General features: G+C 49.4%; 1 protein-coding gene across 1 annotated transcript; it reads left to right on the top strand.

Moving 5' to 3' along the window:
- Positions 1–10,028: 10,028 nt before the first annotated feature.
- On the top strand, positions 10,029–11,246 carry FIESC28_10796 (uncharacterized protein; the record flags this gene model as incomplete). Its single annotated transcript, XM_031164926.1, has 4 exons — positions 10,029–10,305; positions 10,364–10,568; positions 10,625–11,067; positions 11,119–11,246. The coding sequence occupies 4 exons, from the start codon at positions 10,029–10,031 to the stop codon at positions 11,244–11,246; spliced, it is 1,053 nt and encodes a 350-aa protein (XP_031011002.1).
- Positions 11,247–17,482: the final 6,236 nt, after the last annotated feature.

The following is a 17,482-nucleotide window of genomic DNA, read 5'->3' as shown; positions in this document are numbered from 1 at the left end:
TCCCTTTTGATAGCTTGTTTCCATGAAGGGACTGGGAGGGGAAGACCTGAGTCATTTGGAGGGTTGAGATGGTCATCTGGGCGGCTCTGGTTTTGGTGATTCAGTCGATAGGGTTATAGTTAGGAGAGGCTATCTAACACTGACTCAGCTGATATGATACACCGTTCACCCATCATTAACTCACTCTGAGTGGTGATGATTTCCTATGCTTCTTGATGTGTGACATCGCGTGAGGACCCTTAGGACTTCCTGGTCCTTCCACAATGTTTGCCAGGTAGACCCTTATGCTGTTGACAGTGCTCCTTCAGTGGGACTGCATGAAGGCACGATGATACCATAGCATCTGGGTCCCTAAGGCTTGTTTTAATCGGCTCATTTCCAAGTTAGGGCTTTGACTTTGCGGGTATCCAGAGGCCGAAGCCCCTCCGATTGGAACCTCGGTGTCTTGTGAATAGTAACAAACTTGGTATCGGTCTCTAAGGTTCACCTCCACGGCCTTGGACAGAGAACCCTTCCTTCTGGGGTAGACAATGAGGCAGAGTGGACTCACTCGATGTTCGGCAGTTGATCATGAGCTGTTGTTTATTCCTGTCATCGGGCAGGCCGTTATGCACGTTTGACAATTGACACGAGGGTGCCCCTTGCTCGAGCTCGTTAAACTTTCGATATTGACTTCCATGCTCACTTGTTAGCATCTGTTGAACTTTGAACAATGGACGCTTTGTTTCGGATAGAAATCAGATGCAAGGCTCTTCCCCGTCAACATATTGAAAACTTTATACAACACACCTGGAGCGCAACACAAGCCATTAATGTTGAATGGTGGACGATGTTCACAACCATGTGTCGCCTACCCTATAATTAAAGTATCGGGACATGATTGATCATGTTTTGCTATTGCAATACTGTTTCACGACTGAAAGATACGAGACAAGGGTGGCTCAGTCGCTATGACATGTTGTCACATTATATTGAACCGTTCTTTTGATCCATCTCCCTACTGCCCTGTGAAATCTCATATTGGAGATGTGATGTCTCAAAGGCTTGAGCAGCTGAAATGCTGGGCTGTCGTAACTTGGTCTACGAATAGCCTCCGTAACAATATCAACCGGCACATCAGATTACACGCCTTTAGAACTGCATGATGAGTGCCAAGTAAACTCAAATGTCTAATCCATTTGGCGAGTGTGGATCGGATCGCGTTGGTTGCGATAGTGTTCCAAGCATAGTCGTTTTCTGGTTGCCATGCCGTATCATCCTGAGCAGCCGGGACTTTATTGACTGATTAGTACTATGTAAGGATTGCATCACATGCGGTTCTATGCTTCCGATTATCGCGCAACAAGGCGCGAAAGACGGAAGAGAAAAATAGCCTCGCGTTTTCCTGCTGGCAGGAAGTAGGCAGGCATTGGCTTGGTTCCTAGCCTAACATGGGATGGCAGATCGATGACGCTGCAGACATACCTTATCACCCCGCCGCAGCCCTCTTTTGTTGGCCTCTGTCACTGTCAACACTGACTGGAAGGGTGAAGGAAGAGGTCGGTTCCCTGCCAAGCAGAATTCCAAGGGTCACCACCAACCCAAACACATCATGCTCCATGACGCAAAGTACTCCCTTCCCTCCCTCTTGGCCTCTTCGTTTTTTCTTCCTCCCCCAAGCGCCGGCTGGAAGCTGCAAGGACGGATGCAGTCCGGTAAACCAACAGAATCATTGGAAAATGCTTTACCGGCGCCGCCATTGCATCACCAGTAACACTCAACGGTGCGGTGTTGGCAGCAACACCAGCTGGTTCCGCATAGTATAAACAAAAACGTACCCATTTGACAGTACAGGGTACGATACGAAAGACTCCGTACCAATATGTATCACCTGAGCCAACCATGCCCATGTTTTTAATGTGCCAAAGCGGCAGACGTTGGTTGGTATTGGCAGTCAAAAGCAAATAGACGCGTTGGTCGCAGGGTCACTGGTCTTGACGATGTGCAAGATAGTGATTACCGTACTCTGCCTACCACCGACAGCACGGTAGGTACGTAGTTGCAAAGGGTGATTATTGACTATTACTCATATGTGTTGTGATAACAGTACTGTCCTGTCCTGTATGCGTATTGATTCGACTGGAAACATGGCGTCCCGGGAAAGCTAAAGAGCCATCCCAGAGGAAGCGTTCCGTTTGCATGTCTCGGCGACTTCGCGGGTGAACTGGCGCCTCATCTGTCACAACAACGTCGTATAGTCTGAAGAGGACGGCAGGGCAAACACCCCTGAGAAGTTTGCAAGAGTCAAGAGAAGTGTGCTAGAGAGACACAACATGACAAGGACATGCCGCTAGCTCAGATTGCGCCTTGATAGAGGGTGCACCTCAAGCCTCAAGTGCGGTCCGTGTTATCAAGGCCCAAATGCAAATGATTCAGCAAAAAAAGTGACTGCTCCTCTTAGACTGTCTCTTAGACTGTCGACATGTACCGGGGTAAACAATGGGGGAGCAGTGGAACCCCGGCACTGAGTTGGTAGCGCGCTTCTGCCTCTGCCTCTCAGAGAAGTGAGTGTCTGAGCCCAGAGTCAGAGCCAGACGAGACAAGGCGGGAGGCGTACAGGGGTTGGTCAAGTACCGCGACCGTGTGCTCGAAAGTTGAGCTAAGGCAAATTGAATGGAGCTTGGCAGAGCAAAAGATCCTACGAACCCCAGCAGCAACAGGAATCTCCCATCCTGGTAAAACCTTGTTGGGACTGGACTGGGACTCTGCGAGTCCCTCATGAACCGTCCTGGCCAATGTCGAGTACAGTACGAGACGTGATGGCCTCATCACCCATCAGTTCCTAGTTTTGGACAGTCAATAGTTCCGTCCAGCTAGCCAGCCTTGCCCGTACATACAACTCATGTCACTACACCAGCTGAAGGTCCCTTCTTTTTCTTCTTTTCCTCAAAACCCTGTCCTGATGGCGCCAAGTGCTTGCCCCTTTGGGTCACGGTCGCAGGACTGAGCCGCTAAAGAAAACAACGTTGCGTCTGCCGTTGCGGTCTAAATGCTCTGGAGTTTGTAACTTGCCTTTGAGTCTTCCACTAGAGCCAGAGCTTACACTGGAGCTAGACTTGGAGGCTATTGTACTGTACCAGGGGCATCGTCTAGGTATTACATACTCCGTACCAAGCTGATATTCAAACCCTCGACGAGACAAGCGATACAAAGTGTGATTTCAGTGTCGTTCTGCTTCGACGAAGATCAATCCCACCGTCAGCGTTACAAATTTTCATACCGAGTACTTGGGAACCCATCTATGTAACAGCCCCGCCTCAGAGTCAAGGTTCGGTTCGACGATAGAGTATTAGAGCCAATGGCGGACAAAATCCCAAGTGGTCATGGCAGAAGAAGGGTCAAGCTGATAATTCTGTTTCTCAGATACGGATAGCGGGCGTGAGAATGCGCACGGTCGTCAGGGACTTCTCCCCTCGTCCAACTACTTTGCGGTAATCGGAGCCCCTCTCTTGACTTGGGAGCTTCATTCTGTTGTCATTGAATGTTTAGAATTGCCGCGTCAGCTGAACCGTAATGATTGAATCAAGCCCTGGCTCCCAAGGTCCGCGACAAGTCCAACTGGGTCTTCACTCTTCAGGGACCTGTCTTGTCTTTCTGAAGACCCGCTATCGGGATGCCGAAAACGCTCATTGTCTCCACGGCTTGCTTGGCCCCCATCAAGATCAAGTGCGCCTACCTCTGAGCGGCTCCTGTTTTGACTCGTGCCTGTGTTATGCTTTTTCTTTCCGTGGCGCCGGCTTTGCTGTCTCCCGAGCTGTTAGTTTGCGCGCCAAATATGCACTGGCTACCGTTCGCCCCGCAGTCATGTCTGTTCAGTGCGTACGGTATCCGTATGTACAAGCTGTACCCAATTGTCTGTCTTGTTGCTGACTTTAGTCCGGACGCACCGGCCGAGATGAAAGCCAAGTCTGCACAGACTCAGAGGTAACATGCACTGTACTACTTCTGTATTAGCAGTACGTACTGTACCTGGCCTTAATCAATTGACATCACAGGGTTACTCTTGAGTTCCACGGGACCAGGATAGGTTTAATCGTGGTCGGTGGTGAGAGCCTGAAGGTGCGGGACTCGCGGAATTGATTCCTTGCACTTATTTCCTAGAAAGATTGCACTGATTGTCGCCAGGAGCTGGTCTTGGCATCGGATTGAAAGCTCCCTGAAATGCTGGGGAAGATGAGCATCGTTCCTCAGTCAGGCAACTCATGAGATCCAGTTTACTCTAGGTGCTGTAGAGTACTGTGCAGTGTGGTAATGCGTACCCAGCAGATCGGTTCATGGAACACTGGTTCTGAAGATCACCACCGCACCGGTGCTCTCAACACGTGTTGCGTGGATTGAGCATCAGTTCCTCAACCATTGCCCTGGGTTTGTCAAAACCAACAGAGCAAGATCTACACACACGATCTGGGGTGACTAAAATGTTGCTGAAGTTATTCAAGGTTGCTGGGCTTTCGTTTGTTTTAGTGCCAGTCCGTTTCAAACGACCCTTGAGCTCAATAGCACGTCAAAAATGTCTTGGCTGTCGTTGTAATGACATGGTTCAGATGAGGCGCCCTCAGACCGACAAATCCCTAGCAATAGGCTGACTACCAGCCAGCTTGTGGTTTTGATGAGTGACTTGTTCTGCTGGCTGAGTCGGGAGTATAATATTCTAGGCTGTTCTGTTTTGATATGAAAGACACATATATTATGACCATAACTTAAAGGATACCAGCACTGCTGTGACGAGGCCTCCTATACTTTCCGAACGCTGAAGTATCGAATAGCTGTATAGAATGTCGGGCTGTTTACGTCAGAACGTTTCAGTGAAGTTGTAACCGTGTTGAACGGACGGGCCCTCAACTGAGTCTGGGGAAATAAGCACCTCAGAAGCTTTGGAAACAAACTCAACACAGCGCCACCGGCTCTTCTTTCGCTGTAATCTCAAGCGAATCCACTTGTTAATCTTCAAGGCGAGATGAGGCTTGAAGAGAAACATTTCATCAGATAGGAAATCGAATTTAAAGCAGTGAAGTTGTTGATCAGGTGTGCCGTCTGGGTTGCACTGGCCAGCCGGGATATTTCAGGCGGGTTGGGGAATGCTGGTAGAGTCTGAGACATACCCCTGTTGGAATATCGTCTCTTAGTGGCTTTGTCGCCTCGTTATTGGAAGAACGCACCCACATCGCGCAGTCTTTCTGACCCTTTCCAATCTTTAGAAGCAACGAGTGTTCTTGCAAGGCAGGATCATTAGTTCGGACAGTCCGATCTTCGTACCCAACCAAGGGATTGCTTGTCTGTATAGACGAGCCCAGCTTCTAGAAAATATCGGAATGTGTAACCTCACCGAACGGTAACCCAGTTGAGTATGATCATGCGTGGAACGTCTGTAGCTGACTGCTGGTAGCCCCATCATGATCGACAGGTCGTCAATCTCGGGTATCAGGGCGAGCTAGTATATACCAACAAGCGTGATTTTGCATCTGTGCAGGGACTCTCTGTATCTGAGTATTTACTTAAGGCAATAATTCCAGTATTTGACTGTGAATATCTGCAACACGATATGAATTGAATGAAGGCGGCCTCCTGGCAATAGTTGGTAGAATGACAGTCGGCGCATTCAACAGCCGGATCGACATATCGAGTAGACGCTTGTCTGTAATAGCGTCGGCATCGCTCACAACGTGCAGATTCAATGCCGGAGGGTAATGATGATCGCAAGATCTGGGAGACAATCCCAATCAAAACCTTGCCAGGCCCCCTTGCGTAAAGGATGTTTCAAACATCCCTTTTTGGTTTACCCCTTTCCGTTTGGGAATAGCTGACAAGTCTAGCTCCAATCTTCAGGAAAATCCGGACGGGGGCAGTCCAAGCAGCCTGTAGGAGGCTCGGCCGGAATCCGTACAAGGCAACTGACAAGCTACCACGATGGGGTCAAGCGACATCTCTCAAGGTACCGGAGTGGCTAAGGGAAAGCGTATCTCTGACAAACTGCTCTCGATTGCCTTTGTTAGTGAGTTGATTTCGCAGTAGTAAAAGTAAACTCAAACCAGGTGCAGCGGGTTGAGTTTGTGGACCCTCACTGCTTCCGCAACAGAGCAGGTCACTTGGTACTGCATCTGACGAACCGTGCCCGCATATGTGAAATGAGTTGATACTTTTGCTTAAATCCGGCGGCTCTTGGTGGCGTTGAATAGTGCCCGGGCTTCTCTTTAGTTTCGATGCGACGTCGACATCCTTCTGAGTTGAGCAATGATTGCAGGAGTTGACCCAGTGTCCATGTTCAGGTCGTGCAAATTGGATTGGTCTCTTGGCTTACTAGTCGAACCTATGATAAAAAAAGCTCCATGACCTTTGAAGTGGCCCCCTTGCCGAGATAGGAGACAATAGTACTGTACTGTACATAATAGCAGGCCCGGAAGGTCACAGACATGCCAATAACACCGTGTATACGGTACCGGTGCGTAAAAGCAGAATGGTTGGGATAAGTGATAACCGTAAAGCGTTTTGTGAAGATGATTGGTTGCAGTCAACAACCCAGAGTAAATCACAAATCCTAGTTCGTAGCGGTCTGCGACGGCTGGTCCGATTGCGTCCGGGCCCCTATCAACTGTGACCCATACCTTAAGCACCTCCCCTGGTGGCCTTTTGCATTTCCCATGCTTGGTCACATCAGATTCGCGGCCCAAAGCACCCTGACGTTATTTCCGTAGCGGATCGATGGATGAGGAGGGTTGTCTTCGCGTTGACTGGCTACACGCTGGAGAACCCATGTCTGTCGGGCGCCACTCCCATCATCGCTACTACAATGAACTACTGTAGCGGGTCTAGCGTATACACACTTGGCTTTGTGGTGGTGCCTCAATAATGCTGAATGAGGGTCGCTGTCACTATCGACGCCAGGGACGAATACATAGTAGACGCACGCTTTGTGGCCAATAAAGAGATACCTAGTGTTGATCCGAAGTTGTCCATTGATAAATGATTTGGTGATATGGGAGTCGTAAGGTGAGGAAGATTGAAGGAAAGAGAAAAAAAGACACGCAGGGGACCTTTGAGGCAAGATCTACCCCACACAGTGCCTTTCGCCAGTGATATGGGTCGGAAGGGTTCTTCCTAGGTGTTTGCACGGGGAAAGAACGAACTAGGGCACAGTGCAGCATGACGATTCAGTTGCGACTTCGACTTCTAGGCACCCTTTCTCTCTACTGAACCTAAGAATTAGCTAGGCTAGCACACACAAGCACACACACACACACACACACACACAACTCTAATACTGTACCTATCTGCCTATGGTACATGACATGTACATGACACGGCAACCGTGCTTCTTCCCTCCGATAAAACATTCTTTGATTTTATCTCAGAAGCCGTTCCCCCATGTGGAGGCAGCAGTGAGCTAGCAAAGGTCCGCTCACTATGGAGGCAGGTCTGAGCACGGGGCGAAGCTAAACACACCAAAATTACCAAGCTTAAGCGTTCAAAAATCACAGTAGAGTATGTACATGCCACCGGCACTAGTCAGAGCAGACCAGGCAAGTCAGAAGGACACCAGAAATCAATTGCTGACATCAACATACATACCAAAGCGCATACTACACCTTTGAACATGTTCGCATTATAGGATGGATCTTTGCTGCGAGACCGGCAGGCAAGGGTTTCAACCCTGGGCGAATGCTACATATTAATTAGTGTCCAAGCCAAGTAGACAATTATCCGCGCCCATTATCCGCCTTGATCGGATACTACACCAAGAGAAGAGGCGGGCATCGGGCATATACGTGCAATGTGCAATGTGCAATGTGCAATGTGCAATGTGCGATGCTCTGCAGTACCCCACGAGGGTTCCAAGGGCCGCTCTGTGCAACTGGACTGGGCAGGTGGGAATGTAGGAGACATCTTCTACTCCGTAGTTGGGAAACAAAGCCGACTCACAATGCGCGCAGTTATGGCATCACTGCAACACCATTTTGGGCGCACGGGGTGACTCTGCGTGCCTTGCTCCAGTGACAGTGACGCTGTCCCACCTCGTCTCTGGAGCACGATGACGGCGATGCCAAAAGGTTCTCAGGGTCTTGAGGTTCCTTTAGCCCTGAATGGAACGGCTTTGTTAGTTATTGTACAGTTTCATTCCCCTCGTGAAAGTGCTCTCGCTATCTGTCAAGAGGGGTCACAACGTCAGTCGGCTGCCATGCTGTCCCAGGCTATCCTGGACATCTGATGTCAATACTCGTTTGTCACCCTCCACTCTCCCTCATGGCATAGGCAATGTCGATGTCAATGGGCAATGCAATGCGATACGATGCGATGGCATGGCATGCCTCTGCTGGACTGGCCCCCCTTTAGCGTCGTCTCTAAAGGCTGTTTCAATTCCTTCACCGTCTTGCGTTCCCGGCGTTTCTTGTCTCGTTTCTGAGTTCCACCCACACTCACTGCTGCTGCTTCCTGACGTACCTTACGTCAGGGCTCTCATGGGTAAACACCCATCCGCGACAGGGGCGCCCTGTGGCCGACGCCTCCCGATGAGTCTGGCGGCTTTTAGCTCCTGTCGAAGTAACTGGTACGTCTCTGGACTCCTCTTCTCACCCTTGGCATTGCTTGTTGACCTAGGATCCCTGCCCGACCCCCCATGACCAAGCGCACGACTCGACAACGCCCACTATTACAGTACAAGAGTCCACTCAGCGAGAAGCTCGTTGCAATCAATTCCCACTGCACTAAACAAGCCTAGGATCCCTCGATGCTGCCGTTGAGTGGCTTGAAGGACCCTCGATTCCCACCCGCCGCCCGCGTCGCAACAAGTCATCTACAGGCACGCTTCCTTTTGGCTTGACCAGACCCTGCATAATCCCGCCCTGTCTGTTGTTCACCTCAATTCCCAGTCCGGTACGTACTCGTCAACCTTGCAACTCATCTCAGACCCTCCACATCAGTGGCGTTCGTTCGTGGACCAGCGGCCCTTGAATAGCGGGGGTCCCTTTGCAAACTGCCGTCCGTAGCCTTACCCACCTCCAACTCTGTTGTCTGCTCTGCCTTCTGCCTTCAGCTCAGACTACACCCCTCTCCCTAACACGTCTTGACCTGGCTGTCATGGCCAGTGCGTACCCCGTAATCCTGCCTGTCTGTCTGCCATCATCGCACCCCCTTTCAGAGAACCTGTTGGTGTTGTCAAATGTTACTTTTTTTTTTCTTTGGGTAGTGAATTGAGGATTCACTGCCGGCCTGGTGCTGTTCGACTTTCGAAACATGGCCGTTCGAGCTTCAGTCTGAATACAAACACAAATACAAATTGGATCTTTGGAATCTCGGTGACGCTATCTTGCATATGTCTCTTCCTTCGACTCTGGCTTTCAGGGACATTTCCCAGATTTCTTGACAAAGATCTATCCATAAAGTTGCTGATCTCTTCAGCGCTGGGTATCCATCCGTACAGTACCGCGGACGCTACTATCTGAATGCCGTGGGCTGTCATGTCAAGTCAAGTCAAGTCAAGTCAAGTCGAATTGTGGATTAAAAAAACTGTCTCCATCATCTTATGCAGCCCACAACACCCCTGGTTTGCTATTTGGCTGCTTGGTCCTACGACCCTACCTCATCGCACCAACCCTGTCGCCTCAGCCATTGCGAAAAGACGTCGGCCTGCCGATCACCTAGACCATAGTCGTCACACCTTTTTTCCTTTCAGAGAGACGGGGGAACTCCACTCTTCTCCCGCAGCCCAGCCCGTTTCCAGAGGCAGATTGACGCACGTCAATTCGCACCCAGACACTTAAGACTTCGCTGATCCCACCTTGGCCCCGACTCAACTCCCCATATCATCTCCAGTCTTGAAGGGATCTTCTGTCTTTGATCTGTGTCACCGACTTGGCTTTTATTCTAGTTGGGATCCCGCATCTGATCAACAAACCTTTTTTTTCCCACGTAACCGTCAACCGATCTATGTTTATATTGCACATCAACTTCTCTTTACACAACCACTACTATCACATACACACACATATACCAACATGACCATGACACTCGACACTACCCAGCAGCGGTTCGGTCCCTCGTTGAATTTCGACTATTCAGCGCCTGCTCAACCGCCTGCCTTCTCAAACCCTTGGTCCTCCTCCTCACCACCACAGCCGCCTCCTGCTGGAAGCAGCCTTTTTGTTGGTAGCCAGCCAGCCCTCAACCCCAGTATGATGGCAGGCAAGCCACCCCAAAGCCGCGCCAGCACAAGCAGCACTTCATCAATGGCCTCTTACGGAGGCGCCATGCCAGTGCCCAGCACTTCTGCAGGTAAGTTACCATTACCATTACTGATATTTGTTTGATCGTGAAGCTCACCTTGGAATAGATCTACTCAGCATCAACCGCATGCAAACAACATCTGCTGCTTATGGAGATCCCACTTACACCACATCTGCTTCTCCTGTAAACCACCAGTTCGCCCCTACATCAGCTGCCCCTTACGACACACTTGGTTATGCACCAGCTCCCGTGCGACCACCACCTTTCGGCCTGGCTCCCGCCGATGAGCACGCAAGAAGGTTTTCTCAACAGTGAGTGGAATTGCAACCGACTCATCCCTACGTTCTTTAACTAACACCAAGGGCAGTAGCATCCAAGATGAACGGAGGAGCTTTGCCGATGCTCTCGATGCCAGCCATGGCATGCTGGCCATGAGCCAGGAGACACCTCGACCCATCTACGGGGCGCGAAGTGATCGATCCTCTGTTGATTCTTATGGATTCCCTTCTACCCACTCTACCAGTTCCTCCATTTCTTCCAGTGGCAACTTTAGCTCCTACTACGGCGACTCTGTCTCTGATTACTCTACAGCCGGCTCTGACATCGAGTCGGTGTCTTCAAGGACTCTGCCCCGACCTCAAGGCTTGATGAGCTCTCAGATCCCTCCTGCCCCTCAATCCATGATGGGACAGTTCAGCTCCAAGGTGTCATCTAGCACTCAGAAGAAGCATAAGTGCAAGGTTTGCGACAAGCGATTTACTCGACCAAGCTCGTTGCAAACTCATATGTATAGCCACACTGGCGAGAAGCGTAAGTGATATTGAAGGCAACGATGGCGTTTCTTTTGCTAACATTATGCAGCTTTTGCTTGCGAGGTTGAAGGATGTGGCCGGCATTTCTCTGTAGTCTCCAATCTCCGACGACACCGAAAGGTTCACCGCGGAGATGCGCGCTCCGAGGCTGGCTCCGAGGATCACCACTCGGACTAAACAATGACGACAATTAGTGACTACAACGAATTGCAGCACATTGACTTAACACTTTCAATTTTGAGGAACGGAATGCCGAAGAATGGCACCTGACGAAAGGCGATGCGACGACAGTCTAATCGACCGACATTATTTACATTTAATCGCCCTGTTTTATCACCTTGAGAAATATTACTACACTACGGCTTAGCGCGGCATAGAGAAATGGGCCAGAAAAGGACGAGGAACCATGGATTGGAGCACGAGGCGGACAGCGGCGGTGTATACGATTCGAGTCTATCGCTTACGGTGCATTGGGTCTTGTTCAAACCCACCATCTCAGGTTTTTATGATATTAGGTCTTTTGGGATGGGAATAGGCGGAGTGCTGGACCGACCTACCGATACCCTTCCACACGGCGTTTATGGAGTTGACCACATTTGTGGTTCTTTTGTTCTGCATGTTCAGACACATTTTTACTTCGAAGCGATCGCTTATGTCCATATTTTGGGGCAACATTCAATATTATCTCTACAAGGATGCACTTTGAGAGTCAGAGGAGGAGGCCCGAGGCATTACGAATGGATTTGAGGAGGGATTGTATTATTAGTTTCACATCTACGGTCGAACCACGCGCATTTGGCCTGCCCCCCTGGGCCAGGCGTTGGCTAGGTCAGGGTACGACATTGAAGACGACGAGAAGAGGAGGTGCAGCTTTAGAGATAGTGGTCAAACAGTCTTACAAGAATCAAACTTGAGATTGATCCAATGAACTTTTTACGACGTGACTATGCAACCCAACCTGGCCAAGCCAAGATATGTTTGAAAACTGGAGGTATTGGTACTGAACTTCCTAGAGAATCCTAAACTTGGGCGCAGATGGGCATCTGAGAAAACCCCATGTTTCTGGTCTAGAGGCAGCAACAATCCCATCACTCGAACACCGGCAACCAACAAAAGCAATGCAAGCCTCATAGAGTCAGTGTGCATTAATGTCGAGAAAGGGGCGAGACAGAGGCGCGAGGGCGGCTGGATGGTCTTCACTCCCCTCCCACTCTTTGAAGCACAGCGGCACCACCACGTAAGATAGCCGCACGATAGTTACTGTACGACCCTGGCAAGTCTGGCTGTGTCAAGCCGGGCAGGGCAGGGCAGAACGGCTTTACCGAGAAAAGTTAATGTATTGCAGATGCCAAAGTCAACGTCCAATGCTCTCTCTTCTGCACGATAAGGAGATCGGGGGGAGCACGACTTGAGACACAGACGCGTAATGCAACCCCTATTCCATGTACGTAGTGTAGGAAGAAGGGACTGCAGGTTTCTCCATGTAGTTACGGTGCGCAAAGAAAGAAAAAAACCAGAGCTTGGGTATAATGTAATTAATTTTGCAGGGCGGACGGGAACAATTGGACAGCTCTCTGAAGGTTGGAGGGCTTCCCCCCTGCAAGCTGCAAGCTCGTCTGTTATTGCCCGTAGATCATGACCGAGAATAGCAGAAACCGGCGTTTCAAGATGAACACATCCCTACCGCAAGAGGTATCGCCATCGAGTCGGCGGCATTGTCAAGACCGGACAAGCTTTGTGGGGGTGGGAAGGAAGGCAAAGGTGTTGGTAGATTAACTTTGAGGTGAGATTGGGTTGGAGGGTTTAGTCTAGTACAGGTACAGTCAAGGACAAGGTATCCCCGGAGGATTTGGTCCCATGGAAGGAGAATTTGGAGAATGTTACATGCTGCTTCAATAAGTGTAGGTACAGTACAGTACAGTACAGTACAGCCAGTAGTGTACATGAGATCAAAGTTGAGCCTCGGCCGGTTTGCAGCCGGGAATGAGATGAAATGAGATTAGAGGCTTAGGTGTTGAAAGTAAATGGCGTGCTAGTATTGAATGCGGCCTAGCTTGCGAGTGGAGTGGGTTGTGGTGTTTTCCATAGGTTCGTTTTTGTTTTTGTTAGCACGCACTTACAGTAGGTACAGTACTCTAGGTGCTAAGGTACTGGAAAGAAGGAAAGAATAAAACGACGAAGACAACTAGAAGGTTTCTACTAGGGGATCAACACGAGATGAACTGGTGACTGCTTATGGCCATGACACCCATTCGTCTTTAATTAATTTTTTTCTTTGATTAAACTCAACTGACTCTTGCATTCTAGAAACATTGTACAGTACTGTACTGGTTACAATTATTTCCACTCTCAAAGCCGCCAGTCAAAAATGATATCTCCTAGCTTGCCTAGGTACAGTACAGTACTGCATATGAGATGGGTCTTAAAGTGGAGTATCAGGTGAATGCCTGTCTTCTATTTGCTAGGATCCAAATCTATGTTTGCGCTCCAATTCCGCATCTGCCTCCAAATTCCCTCTGATTCAATGGATCCATCCTTGTACTCTTTAGGGATGTTCTAATTGGTGGTCACTTACAGAGTACAGTACTGTACAGCTGCACTGCAACAGCAAAACACATCCCTGTTACTGTACATTGAAAAGTATTGCCCTTTTGTTGGTTGAATCCCGATCTCTTGTCAAGCAAGCCACAGTCTAAGACTCTTGATTTGTGGATGGTAATTTGAGGCTTTGCGGGACAGGGACAGACAGGTTTGATCTCCTTCGTAATGCGACATGGCATGGAGCTGAGCTGAGATGGTGGTTTTGAAAATGCCATATTCAAAGGGGCTGAATTCATTACACGGTTATGCATATCTGGCCTGCCGAGTCAAGCGCCATCTAACGGTACCGTTGTTGATAGTTTCTCTTGGCTGCAGAGCAGAGTTGGGGAGTTTCCTCCACTCTGCGTCTAAATTACTCCATCTGAGCATGTCCACGTTGGGTACTTCGATTCTGTGGCGAAAAGGACGCGTGCTCATAACGTCCTGGTCTGGCGTGAATATGTACATACAGACACAGCATTCACTGCGACAACGGAGGTTGGAAGCCGGAATAGACGAGAGGAGAAGGAGAAGGGGGGCCTACAACTGTGCTGTGCCATGTCACGACTGCGACTTGACTTGGTGATATGACGTTCATCAAGGCTGAGATATCAGCGCCCGGTCGCGGAACCCAAGAGATCCGGCGCCGTGTTGGTGGGTTCAGGGCATGAGACTGGCCGAGTTGGTGAGACGCTGCACTGCAAGTGTACCGTCGACCACATAGGTCCGGGGCGGTGCAAGAAGCTTCCTTGAGGTGGTCGGACGAGAGACTATTTACAGATGGTGAAGTGTTACAGTACTGGATTATACCGGTGATAGTCTACCTACTTAGTGTACAGTACATGACTTTGCTCAGGACCCTTGGGGCGAACTCCCCGTGTCATGCTCATAACCCCAATATTTAGAGTGTGTATGTACCTGCTTGGGTACTGTACCGTACCGTACCGTAAAATGTGGTGATGATCTTGAAGTGAGATTCAAAGTCACAGTTATCGCCCCCTTTTAGCTGCAACCATCCCTGAGCCATTGATCAAATGGCTGCTTATTATCCATCATCGGTCCCCCCAGCTTTTGCCTCCTCCAAGCGCTTGATACCTACCAAATTTGGGCAGTCGAAAAATAAAAAGAAGCATGCAGTATTCGTAAGACTAAGACAAAGACCAAGCAAGGCCCCTCCCAGGCTAATTAGAGGGACTTTGACACGACGATAATGACGGCGTCGTGGGCCGCATTATGACGTCGACGGAGAAATTAGGCTCCTCATCTGCGTTTGAGATTCTGCCACGGTCACGTCTCTGCTCAAGAAGCGCCGCGATGCGATCTTCAGGGTCCTACTTATTAGGGGGCTAGTACTATTACAGCTTGGGGTATTTTGGAAGGAGTCAAGAAGAGAAAGAAAAAAGTCAAATCAGAAAGCACAGGCGACAGGGCAGGGGGTGGGTTTGGTTATCGGTCCCCTGCTTAGGTTTTGCGGCGTGGAGAAACGATTGTGTAAGAGAGATTGAGAAACTGTCAAATCAAATCCAATTTTATCAATCGGTTACAGTTAAGGGAGAGAAAAGGAAAAGAGGGTCCAGAGGTCACTGCAGAGTCAGACAGATAGAATCGACATTGGATTGGATGTTGATGGGGCGTGGAGGAAGACGACAAAGACACAAAGAGACTTTTAGACGCGAAACCTGTTTCCCCCCCTCTTTTGGATGTCGCTTCAGACGCCAAAACAAGCGATGAGATACATAACTAATTAGAGGTTGTGATCGAGACGCCCTCAATTTGGAGTTACATGATGGAATAAATGCCTAATTATGTCTTACACACATATAGGCAAGAGGAATATGAAGCCATACCACCTTGAACCACCTGATATCATCATATGGCGTGGATACCTGCATACAGCACTGTAGAATTTCTTTTGCTACGTATCGAGTTGAGGCAGAAGACACAAAGCGTAAGATACGTACATACCGCATGCACAGTAACATGGAATTTCTGTCTTTGCGACTCGTGTAAACCCATAATGTTGCAATTAGGTTATACTTAGCTTCTCAGGGTTGCTTTGATTTGTTTCTGCAAGAGTATTAGACTCAGCTCTCATAGGTTCATATAGTACCTATCTCTTCGTCCATTCTCATAGTCAGGTCCAATTCTTAAAGAGCACTGCGAAAACCGTTTTTCGAAAACGGGGGCCCTGACGTCAGAGGCGGATGATAGGGTCCCCGGCTCCGTTGCTGCAAAGACCCGGCCGAGCTCCACCAGCTCGACGTCATCGATGAGCTTGTTATTCGCTGCCGCAGATGGCCGAACAGGGGCAAGCGTTGAATGTTGCAATCTTTGCTTTTGATGTGGGGGAAGGAGAGGGTGGGGGCGTTTCTGGCTACAAGGGGGGTAGGCGTGGTCGTAGAAATAAAGTCCAAGGTACTTAGCAGGGGAGGCTGGCGGGTTTAATTTATTTAGCGTCTGATTGATGCCGGGACATGGATGGCTTTGGCTGAACTTGAGCCAGGCTAGTCAGGGTACAGTAACCAGCACGACAGACCAAAGCATCCATTTTCAATACAGTAAGCTACATACTACTAGTATCTAGGGCACTTGCGAAGAACGACGTCGGGGGGGCGGACAACGTCTCCCAGAGCCTAAGTAGCCTCTAAACACCTTTAGCTAATTCAGATCATGCATATCGACCCTCAAGTCTGAGAAGTGAGGAATCTATTCAATCTTGAGATCAATACTATCTCTGGGCTTGGAGTTCCTTTTTCGCATTGACTGTATGCACTGCTGTACCCCTCATCCATAAGAGCCATTGCTATCAATCACATCCTATGCGAGTCTGTGATGCCATCATCAAATCACCTCTAACTCACTGTATGTACTCTTGGTCACCTGTCGGACTGGGTCCGGCAGTACTACAGTGTCAGTGTGAGCCCTGATGTACCGTCAACCATCCAACACCACGCTCCCACAGCCTTGTCCTGAGTATTCAGCACAGCATTCCTCTCCCCTGTTCTGTATCTGAGCAATTGGGCACCGCTCTAAAACAAGACCCAATCTAAAAGTCATGGGCTTTAAACTTCCCCCTCCCTTCAACCAAATAACCCTTGCGGATAGGGAGTTGGTTTCATGCTTCGGTTTTTGCCACTCTCAAGATGTTGTCGAATTAGACAAGAGTCAGCTGCACAAACTCAGTTCACTGCAGTCACACTGTGATACTGTATACAGCCTTGGTCACTCCAAGTGGAAGTAGAAGTGGAAACGGCACCGGCTCTGACTATCGACGGATGTCAACATAGCCGCATTCCCTTCAGACACTAAGACCAGCGCTATGTTTTCGAGGCTAGGCTAGGCTAGCAAGCCTCGTCAGGAGCCAATGCGGGAAGAAGGAACAACAAGGTTGAGACAGGAAACGAAACAAAAGAAATTCTGTCAATCTCTTCGCTCGGACTCTGCATTTTGGTCCACCAAAGGTAAATTATCCTTGGTGGCTGCTGCTTGGTGGTGAATGTTGGTGCTGGTGTTTTTGCCGGCCTGCCCTCTTCTTGCCTCTTCTTGACCTCATTACACCACTAGGCGCTGCATTTGACAGTCTTGTAAGACTAAAAGACAGGCTATTCTTAATACAGCACACCGCAATTGGTCTTTCCTTCCTGTTCCCCTGATGGTATTTGCTGAGAATGCCATGCCCCCGCCCTCGCCTTACAGTAATTGTTGCCTGACGGAGAACAAGGTGTTGAGAGTTTTCCTCCTTCCGCTTCCAAATTATCTGTCCCGTCTCATCACCTGACCGGCTTACAGTACTGGCCTGACCGCCGGACCTGACTCGACCCTCTTTCACATCG

This window comes from Fusarium coffeatum (assembly GCF_003316985.1).
Source record: "Fusarium coffeatum strain FIESC_28 chromosome Unknown BRIP53273_contig_332, whole genome shotgun sequence".
Lineage (NCBI taxonomy): Eukaryota > Fungi > Ascomycota > Sordariomycetes > Hypocreales > Nectriaceae > Fusarium > Fusarium coffeatum.
This window is presented reverse-complemented; position numbering and strand designations above follow the sequence as displayed.